We start from the raw sequence: 21,308 nt of genomic DNA on the forward strand, positions 1-21,308 counted from the left end.
GACGAGTTTGTGCTCTGCTTATATATACACAGTATACAAAGAACAACCTAACAAGGAAATAAGTTCCCTCAAAGAAAGTACCTGAAAGAATGGCTTACCTTCTCAGACAAGCATGTGCCATAAAATCAGCTGTCACTTTGTACTGCCAAAGCAGAGCCAGATACTCCATTGTAGGCCACAGCTGAACACTCCTGGTGAGCTGAGTTAAGGAGGTAAAGTCTGGCTGGGATGGTGCAGAAGCTTCACCATGCTTTTTCTCCAAAACCCCAAGTGAAAATCCTTTGGCTTTTAGTTCTAAACACTGACGACCCACAAGATTCTTCAACTCATCTACAATTCAGACCAAGAAGAAATGGTGTATTAGAACACTGTTCAAGAGTCAACAGTCTAGATTCCCAATAGGGAGCAAAGTGACTATGAGCTTAACCTAAGCTTCTCATGTATTAAATGATATCAACTCCTGCATAAGTGTAATGTAAATTTTTTTTTTTTTTTTTTTGGTGGTACTGGGAGTGGAACCCAGAGGCTTTCTACTTCCGGGCTAATACTCCCAGACCCATTTTATATTTTATTTGGAAACAGGGTTTCACTAGGTTGCTGAGAGCCTCACTAAGTAGCTGTAGCTGAGGCTGGCTTCGAACCTGCGCGATCCTCCTGTCTCAGCCTCCCAAGCACGGGGATTACAAGCATGCGCCACCATGCCCGGCTGTAATGTAGTTTTAAACAATGTATTTAAAGGTTAGCCTGATGACTGTTCTATTTAATGGTATTTATACTATATCAAAACAGGGTGGAGGGGAACCTACGAGGAAAATTTATCAGCCTCAGAGAAGAGAATCCTCTCAAAGCATTGTCAACCAGCCAAAAACCATATATACCTAGGTTAACATCTTCTATAATAGTAGCTCTGAGGATCAATCCCCAGGCCTGCAGGAGACTTTTCTTTAACATCCAATCAGAAGCAACTACTTGGAGACGATTAATGTCTTCCTGGCATTCACTCTCCCCAAAGGCAGGTATCCGTTCCCTGATGGCAAGGGCTTTGCTAAGGACTTTCAATTGTGAGAAACATTCCACCAGCAGCTTGTCCTGAAACAACAAAACCCAGGAAACATTAGAATGTTTCTAGAGAGCTGAAATGTGACTTTTTGTTTGGCACCCTAAATATGTCTGCAAAGAAATTTGAGGTATTTTCTTTACGTTTCTAGAGAACAGAGTGCTTTGGAGAAATGTACAATAATAAAATTATAGCTCTACCCAGCCTTGTAAATAAATTATAACAAAACTGTTAGCAACATTCAAGACACAGGTAAGAGTTAAGCTTTACAGTAAGAATGAGTTTAGTTGAATCCAAGTTCCCAAAAGCCAGCAGAACTTTCAAAGACCTTAATTCTTTTTATTTACTACATGCTTCTAGTTGTACCTTGAAAGGAAATGGTCGTCCCAGGAACTTCTGCAACTTCTTTACACCTGTGAAGCCACCAATTGGGCTAACTAGACAATTCTGAATATGTTCTGAGATGGTCTGGACCTCCTTATAATATCTTTAAAGGAGAAAAAGGGCAGAAGGAAAATAAGGAAAAGGGGAAATGCTGGGTAAGAAGAGAAGTCATTTTCATTTTATGTTTTACTACATTTACCAATATGCAAAGGAAACATTCCAACTTAAATAGTTTTAACTCCAAAATCTCTTATCTTTAAACATCATAGATCTAATTACTACTCTAAATAGGAGTCTTACTTGTCTTCATGATTCATCAGGAGTTGAGGGATCTGATGGACCAAATGTTTTAAAACCCAGTGCCAATGGAGCGCAAGTAAAGCCAGACCCGGAGCATCCACTTTTACTGTGTCAGCCACACTCCAAAATCGGTCCCGCCACCGTAAAGAACCTAAGATCTAAAAGCAAAATAAACCAAGACTGCTGACAGACATTTCTCAGTAAAAGATGCTCAAGATGGACTTGATACTCAACATACATGCATGAAAGATTTAAGGTAGATTGAAATATCTGCAAGTATATTAAATGAGACAAAGATATTTTTCATAAGTAGAGTGCACAGGTCATTTTTGAGAAACTGCCAAATGCTTTACAAAGGATATGTGCTATTCTGTACTACAATCAGCAGTGCAGGAGAAGTCCAGTTGCTATGTTTTCCTCCCAGTCACTAAATGCCAATCATTGCCAAGTTAGTCATTTTAATTTTAGCTATTTTGTTGAGTGGTATTTCCCTAGGGTTTCACTTTACATTTCTTTGATAACTGACGGTATGCAATTTTCCAAGTTCTTACTGGGCATTTATGTTTGAGAAGCATCTATTCCAATTTTGTTCATTTATAAAATTGCTTTGTCTAATTATTATTAGTTTACATAACTTTTGTGTTTTGTAAAGAGTTTCTTCCAGTGCTTTTCCCTAGTAGTAATCATGAAGATGAACTTAAGTTTTTAATTTTGATGAAATATAATTCATTCCTTTCTTTTATTAAAAATATAAAAAATCTTTGCCTATCTTGTAACTTGTACGTAATATGAGGTGGGGGTATGCTTACTTTATATGGATATCACTATATTTTGCATAGTATTTTTTCCTCTATTAAATTCCCTTTGCATTTTGGCACAAAAAGCAAAAGACAACAGACCATATAGTGGTGAGTCTATTTGGGAATTCTCTTTTTTGTTTGGCCTACCTGTCTATCCTTGGACAATACTATACAACTTTAATTAATGCAGCTATTTATTTATTTGTTTGTTTGTTTGTTTATTTCAGGGGAGAACGCAAACACAGTCCCCCACTACCACAAATTATGCAGTCAAGTTTCCCACATTTGAGGAAATCACAGGGGTCAGCACATCCGGAGTGCAATGGATAAGCCTCGCCTTGTGAAAACCACCTTCATGATCATGGTATCTCCTCTGCTAGGTAAATATTATTAATGTAGTTTTCTAATGCAAATCAGGTAACTGAGTCTCTTAGGATTACTTTTTGAGTAATGTATTTTTTACAATAGTGTCTAATAAGTGGATACTTTAAAAGATTTCCATTAGGTCAGTTATTTTCATAATAATATGTTCTATTTACTTTTTTATAGAGCTGACATTAAATTAATAGTATAAAAAGGAATGGCAACTATGTCTGGGTATTTGGCAAAAATGCAAATATATATATATATATGAATATTATTATAGGAAATAACCATTTAAAAAGATATACGTTCCTTTTCAACCCAGTAAGTATGGGGAGGCCAGTTTCTCTTTACAAATTTAAAGCCAAACAACATATGATAATATACTGAATGCAAAAAAAGATGTGAAAATTCAGTTTTATTCTCTTAAGGCAAAAATTAAAGAAACTTGAAGAATGTAAAGCAGCTCCATTCTTCTAATTTTTATTTTCAAAAGTAGATTTTTTATAAAAATTATTCATATTAACAGGAAATGGGCCTGCTGCTTTATTTTAAAGCAAGTTTATAAATGGTTTAATGTTTCTCAGTTATAGTTCCTGATACACCAATAGTTGGAACCATATAAACAAAAGCTGTCTGTGATCTTTGAAAAACTTTGATCGCAGTACTTGGGAGGAGGATCACAGGTTTGAAACCAGCCTCAGCAACTTAGTGAGAACTCTGCTTTAAGCCAGGGATGCTTGTAATCACCGCATTCAGGAGGCTGAGACAGGAGGATTGCAGTTCGTGGACAGCAGCCTCAGCTACTTAGTGAGGCCCTTTGTAACTCAGTGAGACCCTGTTTTAAAATAAAGAATAAAAAATAGGGCTGAAGTGTAGCTTGGAGGTAAAATGCCCCTGGGTTCCATCCCCAGTACCACAAATAAAATAAAAATAAAAAATAAATACAAAAATGGGGACTAGGGGTGTAGCTCAGAGGTGGACCACTCCTGGGTTCAAACTTCAGTAGACTCAACAATATTAAATTAAATTTTAAAAAGAGGAGCTGGGGAATTCAGGCACTGTGGCATACAACTCTAATCCCTGTACTTGGGAGACTGAAGCAGGAGGATTGTAGATTCAAGGGCTCAGCAACTTAGTGAGACCCTATTTCAAAATAACAAATAAAAAGCAGGTTATCATGGTGCACACTTATAATCCCAGTACTTGGGAGGCTGAGACAGTGGATCTCAGGTTTGAGGCTAGACTCAGCAGTTGGACAAGGCCCTCTACAAATTGGTGAGATCCCATTTCAAATTAGAAACTGAATAGGACTGGGGCTGTAGCTCATAGGTAGGATGTCCCTGGGTTTAATCCTCAGTACCACACAGACAGACAAGAGACATAGACATACACACACTCTCCAAATGTCCATCAATAGGTGACTGAATAAACAAAGTGTACATACACACAAGGCATTATTATTGCTCGGCAATAAAAAGAAATGAACTACAGACACAAAAATCCATATGGATGCATCTCAAAATTAACTATCCAGACAAAAAGAACATATCTGAACAATTCTTATTTATAGAAAACACAACGAAAACTACTAAAAGATACCTGATCAAAGGCTACATGGTTGGGAGCAGGTGGAGATGAAGGAAATACAAAAAGGACATGAAGAAACTTGTAGGGGTGATAGATACATTCATTATTTTGATTGTGGTAATGGTCTCTCGGCATATATAACATAGCTTACCAAATTATACTCTTTGAACATGCAATAACACTACAGTTAGTCTTGTCCCTAAGAATCTTTGTGCTAAGACAAGTCTTGCTTAAAATAAAAAAAGGTGCATTGCCTCACCTCATTGACACTGGAGTCAGACACCATCCCCTGAGGGGACTGTATCCAGAGCAGGATTAGTGCATCACAAAGTTCAAAAAAGGCAGCAAGATTGACCACAATTTCATGGGGTAGGCTGTGATAGCTCTCTGGATCTTAGAGTTGACATAAATAAAATAAGAACACTCTTATCAGATTTGAATTAATCTCTACATACTTTCAAAATAAATTGTAATCTATATTATTTTAATGTTATTCCTAGTACAAAGGCCAATTTTGAAAGGTCAAAAATCAAAAGTAAAGTCTATGACTATTATTATTAAACTAAGCAGATGGGGCATGTCTACCTACAGATGTAAATAATGTCTTAATTAAAAATGCAAATTCAAGAGCAAAATTGCATATTTCATACAAATAATACAAAACAAAACCAAGTGTATATATGTTTGAATGGAACATTAACACAAATAAATGAAAAGATACAAATGAAACTAACAGCAGCTGCTACTGCAAGGATGAAGCTTCTAAACTGTTATACTTCAATATAGTTTGAACTTGATCTGACAAGCACCACTGTCTTCAATTTATATAAATTAAGGAGGAAGGGAGAAATGCTCTCTCTTTTAACCAAGTGCTTCTGAATATATAATTTCGAGCCAACAGACTCACTTTTTAAGTACTAGCTCTATCACTTGTTAAAGATGTGTCTTTTTTTTTTGGCAGTACTGGGGATAGAACCCAAGGGCATTCTACCTCCAAGCTACACCCAGAGTCCTTTTCTTCTTCTTCTTCTTTTTTTTTTTTTTTTTGTTGAAGATTTAAAGAAGTTTATTAAAAAGATAGAAAAACAGAAGATAGTTACAGCCCCATGCCAGAATGGCATGGGGGTGGTTCAAATGAATGCCCCACCAAAGATACAACAGGTGGACTATTTATACCCATGACCTCCATCTTGTTTACATAATTCTGACACAGTAAGGGTCCCTGTAAGGTTCCTCCTCCAGCAAGATGTGGCAAGGTGTCACCTTTCATGAAGGTGGAAGGTTGACCCCCTTCTCAAACCCTAGCTAGATTTTTATGTAGATTTGTCTTTAGAAAGAGGAAGCCCTAGCTCCCCTCTCCTATTAACTTGTTAATTACCTTTAGCTAGGTTTATTTACATTGGAATAATTGCCTGCTTCTAGGCAGAAACCAAGAAACCAAGTCCTTTCACAGATTTGCCCCTCACGCAATTTTTGGAATATATTAATAATCATAGCTTTCTCAAATCTTCCTAGGCCTTTTCTGAAACAGTGTCTCACTAAGTTGCTGAGGGCTTCACCAACTAGCTGAGGCTATCCTGGAACCTGCGATCCTCCTGTCTTTGCCTCCTAAGCACTGAAATTACAAGTATATATATCCACTGCCAGCTGTCACTTTCTCTTTTCACATTCATAACATGAGGACATACCTAATTCCCAGTATTACTATAAAAAGTAAGTAAGATCAAAGACATAAAAAAACATTTAGCTAAGCCCCTGACACAGAATAAGTGCTTAGTAAATGTTAGTCATTACTACCAAACAAGGGAACATGTTTAAAGTAGGTCAACAAATAAAAAAGAATAAGAACAGCAGCAACTGCTGAGTATCTTTTAAGATTAGGAACATCATGTAACCAGATGCTTAAAATAAAGAAACAAAAGGCAAATTTTCTTACCTTTATGGAATTCAAGAGACATTCTCAAAACACTATTTCTTAACTTTTTGCCACCAACAGAAACCAAATTTGCTTCAGTGAATATCCGTTTTTCCCGATCAAGATATATGATCGTCCTGGAATGAGATTCAAAAACATAATAGTTATTGGTTAATAATACTCTTTAATCATCCTCTACTGCAAAATCCTGTGAACACAGTTATCTCTTGCATCCTGCCATTCTTCTGTCTCTGCAAATTCTGGCCTAGGGAGGCAGAGGTGTAAATGATGATACTAAAGTAGAAGAGAACAGATGAACAGGGAAAGTTGGAACTAAGGAGACTCCTAATGCATCTGGTTTCAGTGCTCTACCATGGCACGACAAACTACACTTTGACCTCTTTAAAGGCACTAGAAGTTGACAGGGGATAGAGCACAAGAAGTACAGCAAGGAACAAGGTAATCTCTGAGGTGCTAGGACATGGGTTCACTTTGTGAAAATTCACCAAAAATCACAAACCTATTTTTAGTGTACTTTCCTGTTACGCACATTACACTTCAACTGTAAGATCATTTAAAAATTTTTGTTATAACTATTGGCAAAAAAATTATATGGCAAGAAAATCTACTGGCCACTATAGTAAGAATGAGGAAAGAAGAGTTTATATACACAATTATGTAAATTTACAAACATGTGTGTCTATATAAGTATGCAGATTCTGCAACATGCCCCAACATTTGAGGATGGAAAATTTAGACAGACAGAAGGCTAAATAAGGGTCATGTGAGAGAATGAGTAATGACAATGGGAGGAACTGGTGGGTACCTCAAACGACAGAAAAATGACTAAGCTGTGATTGATTAACACTAAAATATTAAGTCCCACCATTAATACTAAGATTGAAGAAATTCATGTCTAGCACCCTTATCACTTATTAGGGTCACAAAATTAAATGCACATAAGTTATATCTGACAGTCTTAGGAAAGGTGTACTTTGAGCATCCAGCGAGACAAACAGGGTCGGAGTCTTAGCTTCACCTACTTGTTTGCTACTGATTCTAAAAGCGCAAAGAGCTGCTCAGGCTGGTCTGTTTGAGGATCAAAATCCATTGAATTTCTTATGATATCCAAAGCCTGCATATTCCATCGGGGGTCCAGGGGAATCACAAAGTCATCTGGTTAAAAGAAAAAAAAAATTAGCATTTTATTGAGAAAACACCTCTTTTGTCATCTTAGATTTTAGTATTTTCATTGTCTTACTTTGATCGCTTTGAGTCCCTAGTAGAGAATAAGTGGAACAGAGGAACACACACATGATTTCAGCCCATGATACTAGAAGAACATTCAATAATTTTTATAGTATTTTTCCAAATGCAAAATATTCACAAGTCCTGATAATTCATCCCACTTCAGGATAGAAAGGTAATTCCTGCTAGAACGTAAAATATTCTGAGGCTGTCCACGAACCGCGATCCTCCAGTCCCGAATGCTGGGATTACAAGCATGTGCCAACACACCCAGCTGAACATAAAATATTCTAAAAAATGAGTTCACTGTCCTAGGCTCCACTGCTGGTCTAGAAAAAAAATCTCTGAGCTTAATTATCTGTCACCATTTGCTACCAAAAATGAAACAAACAAATGGCAGGAAAAAAAATGGACACATCTTGCTATGTGTTTCAAATAAGAAAAACAGCTCAAGACTGTTTTGCTTAAACACAATTTTTCAGTCAGGCTTGGTGGTACTTATCATGCCAGATAAGTATTCAGGAGGCTGAGGTAGAAGGATAGCTTGAGTCCAGGAGTTCAGGACCAGCCTGTGCAACTTAGCCAGACTCTAACAAAACAAAAACAAAAACATCAATTTCTCTACAATCACCTAGTGTGACTGCTGCTGCTTCATAACCTTTGACTCAGACATGGCATAACCTCTACAAAGTAGTAGTAAGACTCTGACTCTTCAGAGGTTGTAAAAACCCAAGGGAAGGCCAGGTGTGGTGGCACACACCTGTAACCCCAGCATTCGGGAGGCTCGCGGTTCACAGACAGCCTCAGCTACTTAGTGAGGCCCGCTGCAACTTAGTGAGACCCTGTTTCAAAATAAAGAATAAAAAATAGGGCGGGGGGTGTGGCTCGAAGGTCAAATGCCCCTGGATTCCAGACTCGCAACAAAACAAAACAAAACAAAACAAAACAAAACAAAACAAAACAAAAAACAAGGGAAGGATGCAAAACACAGAAAATGGTATCCTTAATTTGAAAATAGCTAGGTAGGATGGCTGAATGGAACAGTTTAAAAAAATTTTTTTTTTTTGTGGGTCTGGGGATGGAACCCAGGGGCATTTGACCTCCAAGCTATACCCCCTGCCCTATTTTTTATTCTTTATTTTGAAACCGGGTCTCACTGAGTTGCAGAGGGCCTCACTAAGTAGCTGAGGCTGTCCGCGAACCGCGATCCTCCAGGTCTCAGCCTCCCTAATGTTGGGATTACAAGCGTGGGCCACCACACCCGACTTACAGTTTAAGTTTTAAAACCATCTTCTTGCCGGGCGTGGTGGCGCAAGCTTGTAATCCCCGCACTTGGGAGGCAGAGACAGGAGGATCACGCAGGTTCGAAGCCAGCCGCGCGCGCTGACTTAGGAGACCCTGTTTCCAAATATAAAATGTAAAAATAGGTCTGGGAGTGTAGCCCAGAGGTAGAAGGGCTTCCAGGCACCCCAGTACCACCAAAAAAAAAAAAAAAAAACCATCTTCTTCACTGTAGACTACCAAGGTATGTTGTCAATAGGAAGGTGCTTTAAGGAAAGAACCTGCTCTAAAGCCCAGTAAGACACAGCTATACAAGTGAAAAAGAAAACTTGCTATTCTACTCTATATCTGTGTTCCTAAAGACTTACAAAATTAAAAAGCCATGATTTGGTTCAGCCACAACCCGATAAGTATACTTCTATTGTTTGATTTCTTCCCAAATACTTACCCCATTATATTTAGTGTGCATACCACAACTGAGTTAACACAAAAGCATTAGGTATATTTTTTTCCCTAACCAAATAGCTAATGGTACATTTAGGTCGATATTAAATGAAGACAGAGGTGGAAAACTTTTAATTAGGCCTTGGGAAAATATTCTTTTTTTCTTCATTAATGCTTATGTTCAATAAACTTTATATTTTTCTGTTCCTGTATATACATTTATTCTCTCATAACTTAGTTATTAAAAAGCCCTTTTTTTTTTTTTTTTTTTTTTTGGTGGTACTGGGGTGCCTGGAAGCCCTTCTACCTCTGGGCTACACTCCCAGACCTATTTTTACATTTTCATTTGGAAACAGGGTCTCCTAAGCCAGCGCGCGCGGCTGGCTTCGAACCTGCGCGATCCTCCTGTCTCTGCCTCCCAAGCGCGGGGATTACAAGCGTGCGCCACCACGCCCGGCTAAAAAGCCCTTTTTTAATGTGTCTGGCACTGGGGATTAAACCCAGGGGGAATTCTATCTCTGAGCTACACTCCAGCTGTATTTTACTTACTTTTTTAAACAGGGTCTTTCTAAGTTACTGTACACTGACATCGAACATATGATCCTACTCCCTCAACTGACTACTAGGATTACAGGTGTACTCTACCACACACAAAAACCCATCTTGAATATTTTCTTTCTAGTACATTGTATATTATTGTATATCATCAACTTCCTTCAGATGCTAGAAAGTGAATAAAGTTTCAATCAAAAAGATGAAATTTGCATCTGGGTAATCTGAGACTTAAAAAAAAAAACAACATTACAGTGGGAGATATGACAGGTCTCTTCTACATAAACTCAAAGGACAAGTCTTTTTTTTTTTTTTTTTGTGGTACTGGGGGTGGAACCCAGAGGCTTTCTACCTCCGGGCTATACTCCCAGCCCTATTTTATATTTTATTTTGAAACAGGGTCTCACTAAGTTGCTGAAAGCCTAAGTAGCTGAGGCTGGCTTCGAACCTGCGTGATTTTCCTGTCTCAGCCTCCCAAGTGCGAGGAAAACAAGCATGTGCCACCATGCCCGGCTTCAAAGGACAAGTCTTAAAAACGGTGTCAAGAGTTAGAAATAAAAAGCAGGTCCATACCTGTCATATTTGCTTGTAATAATTTGAAGATATCACTGATCCCAGCTGAGAGAGAATTTGAATAAAAGTTTCTAAGAGATGCAGCGCTGGCTTCCAAATGAATCTGCACTGACTCTGTGAAGGAAACAGCATCAATGTTAGACTCTAAAGCACTGCTGTCCTACTGAACTTTCTGAAGGGATGAAAAAGTTCCATTGCAATGCTGTTAGAAAGAATCACTGCTTGTTACATATGAGCACTTGAATGTGGCTAGTGCAACTAAGATTTAGATTTCAATTAATATCAACTTGCTTAAATTTATTTGTATGTTAGTAGTTCTCTGTAGCTAGAGGCTATCATGAAAGACAATAAAGATAAAATATTTCTATCAATTCTTTCTATATATACTTAGATCACGTGTCACAAAATAATGAACACATTCACTGGCTTATCTACAAATTCTCAAGGATTAGAAAGGTTCATGTAAATTCAATTATTCAATAATTTTCTACCAACAAATTCAATGTCCTAGCCAGGGGTGGTGGCGCACGCTTGTAATCCCAGCATTCGGGAGGCTGAGACTGGAGGATCACAGTTCACAGACAGACTCAGCTACTTAGTGAGGCCCTCTGCAACTCAGTGAGACCCAGTTTCAAAATAAAGAATAAAAAATAGGGCAGAGGGTGTAGCTCGGAGGTCAAATGCCCCAGGGTTTCATCCCCAGACACGCAAAAAAAAAAAAAAAACAAAACAATGTCCTATACTTTACAACCTAGGCAGTGTTTGTTTGTTGCAGTGTTTGTAAGTTGCAGAGACCCTCACTAAGTAGCTGAGGCTATCTGCAAACCGCGATCCTCCAGTCTCAGCCTCCCAAATGCTGGGATTACAAGCGTGCACCACCACGCCTGGCTTCAGTGTTGTTATTATTGCGTTTTCCTTTAAGTCAATGTGACAACTTGGAGCACTAATGCTAAAATAAGGTTAGAATCCTATGCACTTGAACAGAAAATGAATTAATTAAAATAGTATCTTTCCCAGATAGAATGAATCTATAGCAAAAAAGCAGATGTTTAAAACTAAAATGTAACATAATACAGTACATTTTCCCCATTGAATTTGATAGATCCTAAAATATAAAGATTACTGGAACAAAAGTTTTTCTTGTGATAGGAAGAATATATCTGTTCCTTAATTTAACATCTATGCAAACAGTAATGCCGTGTTACAAATCTCTTGCTAAGAGATTTCTTAGCTATAATTTTAACAGTATAATTACAAAAGAAAAAAACAATTGCCGAGAAATTTACAGAGTAAGTGGTATATAAATTCTCTCAGAGTACACATTAAGCTTTTCTACTCACCAAGCCCTTGTGGTATATTCTTGGCTAAATGATAAAGCCATTTAACTCTGAGCATCCAATCCTGGTTAGTTGCTCTTTCTATGAGCAATTTAACAGCCATGGCCAAAACATCTAGTTCATCGACCCAATCAGTATCCATTGTTACTGCACTGAATTTCAGGTTCTCAGGATTGGAAGACTGCATAATTTTCTCTAAGTCTTGCAAGGTAAGAGGCTGACTCCTGAAATTCATTGGAATGGGCAAAGTTAGTACCAGAACAACCTTACACTTCATATTTCAAAGTACTGAGCAAATAAGATTATGAATGTTGTATCAAAGGGATAAAGAGTTCCCCACAAAGACAATTAAAACATATACCTAGGGCTGAGGGTATGGCTCAGTAGTATTCGCTCACTAGTATGCATAAAGCCTTGGGTTCTATATATAATGCCCCTAATAAATAATAAATAGTGATAATAAACAATGAAAATAGGACAGCTGGATATAAGTGTCCACATAATATTAAATATACTATGTCTTGACCATTACCAGTAAAAGCAAAAACCAACCAAGAAACCAGAGAAACACACGAGAAATCAGAGAAACACACCTTGTCCAGCTGCTGGTTTTCATGCTCATCCTATTGAGACAATATGCCAGAATCTGCCCATCACTCCGAACAACAGAGAGGTGAGAATCTTCTGTAGCAAAGAGAGCTGAGGGCACAGAATCTGGCCACAGTCCTGGGGCAAGAATGGAGTTTCCCCACATTTCCCGTGCTTGCAGAGAAGAAATATGTTTTTCCAGCATAGTCTGCAAAAGCTGTTAGGAGACAAATCACAGAGTACATGGGCATCAACTAAGTGCTATTACCAAAATACTAGCAGGCAAAGGGATGACAGTTTCTAGGATTCACATGACCATCTCCCATAATAACTCCCAGATACATTCTTCAATGTACAGAACCAGAAGTTAAATTCTACTTTTAATGATGGCAGATCAGTTTCAAGAAAGATTTATTTACATTTAAACTATCTTCCAGAAAATACTGGGACACTAGATTTTTTTTTTTTTGGTGGTACTGGGGATGGAACCCTTCTACCTCCGGGTTACAATCCCAGACCTATTTTATATTTTATTTGGAAATAGGGTCTTTTAAGCCAGCAAGGCTGGCTTCGAACCTGTGCGATCCTCCTGTCTCCAACTCCCAAGTGTGGGGATTACAAGCGTGCGCCACCACACCTGGCTGATACTAGATCTTTAATGGAGCAAAGCTACAGAACTCTCAGATCATTAAAGTTGCCATCCATAAAAGTAATTCCCCCATACTCAATTAAAATAATCCAAAACACTTCATGTTACCTTTCGGTTTGCTGTTGACTGCTGGGAGCAGACATACACTTCCCAGGATGCTTCCCAAAAGGCTCTGTCTAAACTCAGCCCTCGTTGTAGGTACTGAACAATTAGTATGGCTGTCTGAATTAGAGTAGTCATAGAAGATGTTGGAGAACCTGAAAAAGAAAAATTTCATCTATGAGCAATAGATTCTTTAAACCCTTTGTTTAAAATAGATAAATTCAGCCGGGCATGGTGGCGCACGTTTGTAATCCCCGCGCTTGGGTGGCTGAGACAGGAGGATCGCGCAGGTTCGAAGCCAGCCTCAGCTGGCTTAAGAGACCCTGTTTCCAAATAAAATATAAAATAGGTCTGGGAGTGTAGCCCGGAGGTAGAAGGCCCCTGTGTTCCATCCCCAGTACCACAAAAATAAATAAATAAATAAATAAATAAATAAATAAATAAATAAATAAAATGAAATAGATAAATTCTGCTTTCATACTGAACTGAACTTCCATTCAACCCCACCCAGGTATTTATTTTAGAAAACCTTCTAAGTAGATGCTAACATCTCCTGAAGGACTTGTGGAAAAATTCATATTCCTACTTCCTACCTCTCTTCCCTTCTTCTCTCTTGCTAGCTAGCCACAGTATATGTAGGGGACTCTTTCAGAGGCATGGCAGAGTCTAGCCACCTGTCCTTTTTCTTATGCTGACACACACTGAAGGTGATAAAGTGAGTACAGCCTCATGAAGGACCACCTGCTTTGAAATCCAACAGATCTACTTTGAAATCCCAGCTGCCATTAACTGATTTTGACAAGTCACTAAGAACTGCTGAGCTTTATCTATAAAATGGAAACAAATATCTTGCAGCATAGGCAACCAGCATTGAACTTAACACATAGTATTTATTCAATAAAGTATTTCACTTATTATTACTGCCCTCTTTTATATGTAAAACATTTAGAAGTCAGGGCTGTTTGTTTTATCTCAAGAGACCACTGATGACCCTATAGATAAGACAAGAAAAGCTCATAAATCACAGCATTTAAAGCAGAATTAGTCACGTTGGCCTCTGCATACATCATTTACAGGAGAGCTTCTTTAAAATACCAATCCCGCTGGGCGTGGTGGCACAAGCTTGTAATCCCAGCATTCAGGAGGCTGAGACTGGATGATCGCAGTTTTCAGACAGCCTAAGCTACTTAGTGAGGCCCTCTGCAACTCAGTGAGACCCTGTTTCAAAATAAAATAATAAAAACATAGGGCAAGGGGTGTAGCTTAGAGGTCAAATGCCTCTGAGTTCCATCCCCAAACCCGCAAAATAAATAAATAAACAAATAAATAAATAAATAAAATACCAATCCTGCTGGGTGTGGTGGTACACACTTGTAATCCCAATCCTTGGGAGACTGAAACAGGAGGATTGTATAGGTTTGAAGCCTGCCTCAGCTACTGAGTGAGGTTCTCAGCAACTTAGTGAGACCCTGTTTCCAAATAAAGTATTAAAATAGGTCTGGGAGTATAGCGCGGAGGTAGAAAAGCACCCACCTCCAGTACCACAAAAAAAAATAAATAAATAAAAATAATAAATAATAAAACACCAATTCCTATGCCTTTTCATCATGTGCTGAAACCAATTTCCTGGGTTATCTTGACATCTACATTTTTAACAGGTTTTCATGATAATTTCTATTTCTATGTACACTAAGTGTAAGAACTCCTAGACTAGTTGTCCAATGGTATAACATTAATTTCTACAGTACTAGAACTCTGAAAAGGCCCAGAAGTCTAGGACCTTACCTAAAATAGTGCGTCGGGTTTCTGTGTGTAGAGACAAGAGGATGTCACACACACTATCCCCTACCAACCCAAGGCTGTGCAGCAGAACTTTCAAATCCAGGTTGTCTGGGATGCTCCCATCCCCTTCTGAAATATAGATTTCGAGTCCACGATTCCTCATAGCTCTAGATATTTCTCCATGAACAGGGTCCATTGAAAGAAAAAGCCTAGTAAAATGGTAATTCAGAGAGGGAAAAATATTTTAAATCCCAACGCAAACAATGGTATAGGTCAGCAACAACTGATGAAAGCATATCATACCTGGCTTATCTCCAGGAAGTATTAGGAAGATACCACTAAGAGTATTCATACAGCAAATCAGTTTCTCTAAATCTACTTCCCTAACAACTATGCTACATAAGAATTTTAAAAATCTTACTTTCAGATAGTCCCCAAAGCAGGCAGTGCTAATTCATCATTCTAACTCACCTATAAAGAGCAGAAAAGGAAGCTATGTATTTTCCTGAAACAGTTTCATATATACTCATCAATATCCCTATCTAGCTCTGGTATCTCATACTTATATCCTAAATTGAAAAGCTTATTCCCAACTGACCCTTAACATACCAAATCTGCTCCTTTGACAGTATTCTCTTTCTCGATGAATGGCACCTGCATTTGGCCAATTATTCAAGCTAAATACTTAGCTGTTACCTTGTTTCTTCTCTTTTTCAACTTGCAAGTCCCACCCACCTACACCCTAATCTAAGCAATGACTATTTCTTACCTGGACTATGCAAAAGAATTGTGACTGGTCTCCCAACTTCTATTCTTCCTCAAACTCTCCTCTCATTTGTTCCCTTGTCCCCAGGGCTTAGCAATGCCTGGCAAACAGCTTTTAATGGAATGCATGAATGATGTTCCTTGTAACTCAGTATATAATATGTATAGAGATGCCACTGGATTTCTACCTCTGCTAATAAGGCTATCAGATTCTTAGGCAGAAAATTAAAAGATACAAATACCTGAAATTGGGATTGGGTGTTATTGTGGGAGTGGATCCATCTATCATTCCTCTCTCACTAATGGTGAGAACGCCTCCAGGTTCAAGTAAAGCATTCAAACGATCCAGTACTGATGGGCTGCACAAAGAGAAGTCAGATGGCAGATAGGCTGACATGCTACCTAACTACTTTCCTCACAAGAGCCTCCAACTGTTATCTCTTTCAAGAATGGATTTCCAGGCCTGGCATGGTGGCACACGCTTGTAATCCCCGCGCTTGGGAGGCAGAGACAGAAGGATCGTGCAGGTTCGAAGCCAGCCTTGCTGGCTTAAGAGTCCCTGTTTCCAAAGAAATGTATAAAATAGGTCTGGGAGTATAGCCCAGAGGTAGAAGGGTTTCCAGGAACCCCAGTGCCACCAAAAAAAAAAAAAAAAAATATTCCCCAGGGCACAGAGCCCATAGTATAACATATAGTAAATACACAAAATATTTGTTGGACAAATGAAATTAAGGAAAATGATAAAAAGTTCCATATACTTTATACATTTACATTTCCCCTCCCACAACTCAAACATTATTAGATCTATCCAGGTAGCCAAATTTCAATGTGAAACATTCAAAAATAAAGTATCAGGCGACCTTCTGTTATGCTAAAAATATATGTATTTTCACACCTGTCCTTTTCCTTACTGTATTATCAAAAGTGATAGATAAATGGGTGAATTGTCATCACTGATGCAAACTGACATGTTTGCTCTGTGTCTAAAACTGCATTTTATTTATTTTTTATTTTTAATGGTGCTGGGGATGGAACCCAGAGGCTTTCTACCTTCGGGGTACACTCCCAGACCTATTTTTTTTTTTTTGTAAACAGGGTAAGTTGCTGAGAGCCTTACTAAACTAAGTAGCTGAGGCTGGCTTCAAACCTGTGAGATCCTCCTGTCTTAGATTCCCAAGTAGTGGGATTACAAGTGTGTGCCACCATGCCCGGCTTCTAATACTGCATTTTAAAAACCTGTACTTAAGAATGACCCTTACAAAAAGAAGATTTTCAAAGTTAAATATAAAGTTCTAACTCACAGGATGCTGTATGGAAAAGCAATTCAATTTTGTTAATCATTACTTTAGCTGTCCAATGACCAATCACTATTGTTCATCAAAAAGGAACACCTAGACTGACGGTGGTGGTGCAGACTTGTAATCTCAGCATCTGGGAGGCTGAGATAGGAGGATCAGTTTGAGAACAACCTCAGCTACTTAGTGAACCCCTTTGCAACTCAGTGAAAGCATTTTAAAATAAAGAATAAAATCAGGGCATGGTGGCACAACGCTTGTAATCCCAGCATTCGGGAGGCTGAGACTGGAGGATCGTGGTTTGAAGACAGCCTCAGCTGTGAGGCCTTCTGCAACTCAGTGAAACCCGGTTTCAAAATAAAAAATAAAAGATAGGGCAGTGGGTGTAGCTCAAAGGTCAAATGCCCCTGGGTTCCATCCCCAGACCTGGGGTGGGGGGGGTGTGTGTGTGAGGGAAAGCCTACAAAAATATGGCTGAAGATATATTGCTAGTTAAGGAAAACAATGGATCAAAACTACAGATTCCATCTGGGTTTCATTTTGATAAACATATACCAAGTTTTAATCAGGCCCACTCATGACAGGGCATACAGTTCTTACTTGCAGAAGTTAACGTTGTCCATCAGAAGCCAATCTCCAGACTTCAGGGCCTGAACCAACATGCTATCAACCCATTCAAAAGTACCATGGCTACGGCCACTGGCTGACTGCATAAGCTTTACCCCAAAACTTCGGAAATCTTCCACAACGCTGGCAAACTCTGAAATGTTACAGGCAAGAATCAGCATCCACAGTATTTAATTTCAAAGCAAAATTTTAAACAATGAACTAAGAAGTAACCCCCAAATAATTTATTATTTTTTTTTCTTGTGGTTTTGGGAATGGAACCCAGGGGCATTGTACCTCTGATCTACATGCCCAGCCCTATTTTTTATTCTCTTTATTTTGAAACAGGGTTTCACTGAGTTGCAAAGAGCCTCACTGAGTAGCTAAGGGTGTCCACGAACTGTGATCTGCCTGTCAGCCTCCCAAATGCTGGGATTACAAGCATGCACCACCATGCCTGGCTCCAAATAATTTATTGAGAAAAATCGAGTTGGGTAGCTCAGTGGTAGAATGCTTGTGAAGGAAGAGTAGAAACTTTTTGTCTAATGTTTTAAGAATTCATAATAGAATAATTTCTTACCTTCTGTTTAATTACAAGTAAGAAAATTAGGCTTGAAACAGAAAAAACTTCCTACCGGTTTTCTGAATTAATGTTTATATACTCAAAGTTGACTCTAGGTGATGGAAAGAAAAATCATATTTCTTTGTTATAATTTTTCAAGTAACAGATAAAGGATAAGGGCTCTGACCTATTACTACATTATACTACTATATGAAAGTGCTGTAAGTTGGGAAAAAAGCAACTGGTATCATTAAACTTCACTTCCTTTATAATGACAATATCTTATAATTATAGTAACAACTGTTAATTATTTGACACATTTTTGTAGGCCTTCTCTGGAAATTTTTCAATGGTTCCTTTTTGTTGGATCTATTATACATAATTTAATTTTTTTTTTCAGTACTAGGAATGGAACCCAGGGGCATTCTACCTCCAAGCTTATTACACCCCAGACTTATTTTCATTTTTTTAAACAGGGTCTCACTAGGTTGCAGAGGGTTTCACTAAGTAACTGAGACTGACCTTAAACCTGTGATCTTCCTGTCTCAGCCTCCCAGGTACTGGCTTACAAGCGTGTGTCACCTCGCCCTGCTTGTTTGATATTTTTTAAAGTATACTTTTATTGGTGCATTATAGTCTCTATCATAAATGTAAATCATGTGGACAGTGTACCCAGCACCTAGTGCCTTTCCCCATTCCCCTAGAGTACTAAGACTGACACTGGTATTTTCACATATGTACACAAAGCCCATGGTACTAAATATTCACTTGTTCCCCCTTCTTCCTATAGACCACCTCCCTGGCCTCTCCTCCATTATCTGAAGACCCTCTGGTATGGCAATTATTACCTAGCTTCTGCATATTATTTATTTCTATGGTACTAGGTGGAACTCAGGGGCATTCTACCTCTGAGCTACAGACCCAGCCCTATTTTTTTTATTCTTTATTCTGAAACAGGGTCTCACCGAATTGCAGAGAGACTCACTAAGTAGCTGAGCTTGCTGTGAACTGTGATCCTCCTGTCTCAGCCTCCCAAATGCTGGGATTACAAGCATGTGCCACCTTGCTCAGCTTAGCTTCTGTATATTAGAGAAAACATATGACCCTTGACTTTCTGTGACTGGCTAATCTCAACATAATGTTCTCTAGATCCACCCATTTTCCTATAAATGACCTAATTTTTTCTTTATTGCTAAATACAATTCCATTGTGTGAGTATCACATAATTTTGTAATCCATTCATCTGTCGATGGATTGGATCCATAATTTGGCTATTGTGAATTGTGCTATGAACATGGATATGCATATATTAGCATATTCTCTGATTTCATTCCCTTTGGAACAATACCTAGGAGGGGTATAGCTGAATTGTTGAGTATTTTTATAACCTTTTTTTCATATCAGAAGGTAGTATCTGTTAGATTCCTGATTCAAGCTATGAGGATGCTTAGACTTAAGCTCCCACTGTACACAAGTAAAAAGTTGGGGAAAATATAAGAACTGTTTATAGACACTGGGCAACAGGTAGCACTGGACTATGATATCTAACGGAAATGAGAAAAGTAAGCAGGACCCCTATAATAACAGCCCTGAATATCTGCCTGGAAGCAATTTTATCTCTAAAGTGTTGGCGAGTGAACACAAGGGCCACGTGTATGCAAGGCACTGTACCACTGGAAGCAATTTCTGATTGCAAAGTAGAGAAAATGGAACAGATTTCAGAGGTCTCACTGAGTTGAGGACAGATCAAGTGAAGTAGAATGAGGAGCAGAGTACGAGAGGAGGGAGCTACTCAGATAGAGTTCTAAAATCTGGTTAAGGGCCTTTGTGAAGCTCTACAGAATGAACAAAAATTCCCAAGGAAAAGGCAATTACTGTGGAAATGTGTGCTGAGTAATTCCCAGGGTTCACAGGAGATTAGTATCATTCCAGTCCCACCAGGCAGAACTGGCAACCTTAGCAAATACACAGGACATTCTACTAATAGGCATCAGGGCCATGCTTCAATAGTGGGGACTCATCCTTAGAACACTTAAAACTATCTTGAAAAGATCGAAATGACCTATTAGCAATTTAACTACCTACCAAGAAAAACCCAACAATCTCTAAAGAAATGTAAAAAAACAGGTAGAGCAGGCATGCCGGCCCTGTAATGCCAGTACTTGGGAGGCTGAGACAGGAGGATCGCAGGTTAGCACAGCTTAGCAAGGCCTCAGTAACTCAGTAAGACCATTTCCAAATACAAAATAAAATAAGGCTTAAGGTGTAGTTCAGAGGTAGAATTTCCTGTATTCATTCCCCAGTACCACAAAGTAAAAAGTAATACAACAAAATGTAGCACTTGGCAAATCAAATTTACAATGTTTAGCATCCAATCAAAACTATTAGCTGCCAGGCCTCGGCAATTTAGCAAGGACCTAAGAAACTTAGTAAGAGCCTTGTTTCCAAATAAAAAATAAAATAGGGCTGCGGATGTAGCTCAGAGATATAATCTCCTGGGTTTAATAGCCAGTACCACAGAAAACAAAATTACTAGACATGTAAGAAAATAAAAATATGACCCAAAAAAGGAGAAAAGCAGTCAACAGACAATGCAGCAATTAGAAATGTGGTCAAGAGAAGCATGGTGGCTCAAGCTTGTGATCCCAGCATTCGCGAGTTGGAGACCAGAGGGGGAGGTAGAGACCAGAGGATCATGGTTCACGAACAGCCTCAGCTACTTAGTGAGGCCCTTGCAACTCAGGAAGACACTGTTTCAAAAAATAAAAATACTAGCTGGGCATGGTGACACATACTTGTAATCCCAGCACTTGGGAGGCTGAGGTGAGAATTTAAAGTATATGTACTCAGTATAACATCTATCATTCAATAGAAATTCACATCTCGGTAGTAAATTTTACATATTATAAAAATATGTAAGACGGGCGTGGTGCCGCACACCCTGTAATCCCAGCATTCAGGAGGCTGAGACTGGAGGATTGTAGTTGGCAGACAACCTCAGCTACTTAGTGAGACCCTGTTTCAAAATAAAGAATGAAAAATAGGGCAGGGGGTATAGCTCGGAGGTCGAATGTCCCTGGGTTCCAATCCCCAGACTCGAAAAAAAAAGAAAAAA

General features: G+C 38.6%; 1 protein-coding gene across 3 annotated transcripts in view; it reads right to left on the minus strand.

Moving 5' to 3' along the window:
- The window catches only part of MDN1 (midasin AAA ATPase 1), a gene marked incomplete at both ends in the record, with an annotated part of 175,663 nt that overhangs the window by 66,608 nt on the left and 87,747 nt on the right, over positions 1-21,308 (minus strand). For all 3 annotated transcript variants that reach the window (XM_080700327.1, XM_080700326.1, XM_080700325.1), the window contains 14 exons: positions 99-330; positions 879-1,089; positions 1,424-1,544; positions 1,742-1,899; positions 4,754-4,887; positions 6,431-6,546; positions 7,453-7,585; positions 10,508-10,621; positions 11,848-12,068; positions 12,438-12,649; positions 13,190-13,338; positions 14,969-15,174; positions 15,973-16,089; positions 17,626-17,785. In XM_080700327.1, coding sequence (XP_080556453.1) covers positions 99-330; positions 879-1,089; positions 1,424-1,544; positions 1,742-1,899; positions 4,754-4,887; positions 6,431-6,546; positions 7,453-7,585; positions 10,508-10,621; positions 11,848-12,068; positions 12,438-12,649; positions 13,190-13,338; positions 14,969-15,174; positions 15,973-16,089; positions 17,626-17,785 — 2,284 coding nt within the window. The remainder of the gene's footprint in view (positions 1-98; positions 331-878; positions 1,090-1,423; positions 1,545-1,741; positions 1,900-4,753; positions 4,888-6,430; positions 6,547-7,452; positions 7,586-10,507; positions 10,622-11,847; positions 12,069-12,437; positions 12,650-13,189; positions 13,339-14,968; positions 15,175-15,972; positions 16,090-17,625; positions 17,786-21,308) is intronic.

The sequence above is a fragment of the Muscardinus avellanarius genome (genome assembly GCF_963383645.1).
Source record: "Muscardinus avellanarius genome assembly, chromosome: 8".
NCBI classification, from domain to species: domain Eukaryota; kingdom Metazoa; phylum Chordata; class Mammalia; order Rodentia; family Gliridae; genus Muscardinus; species Muscardinus avellanarius.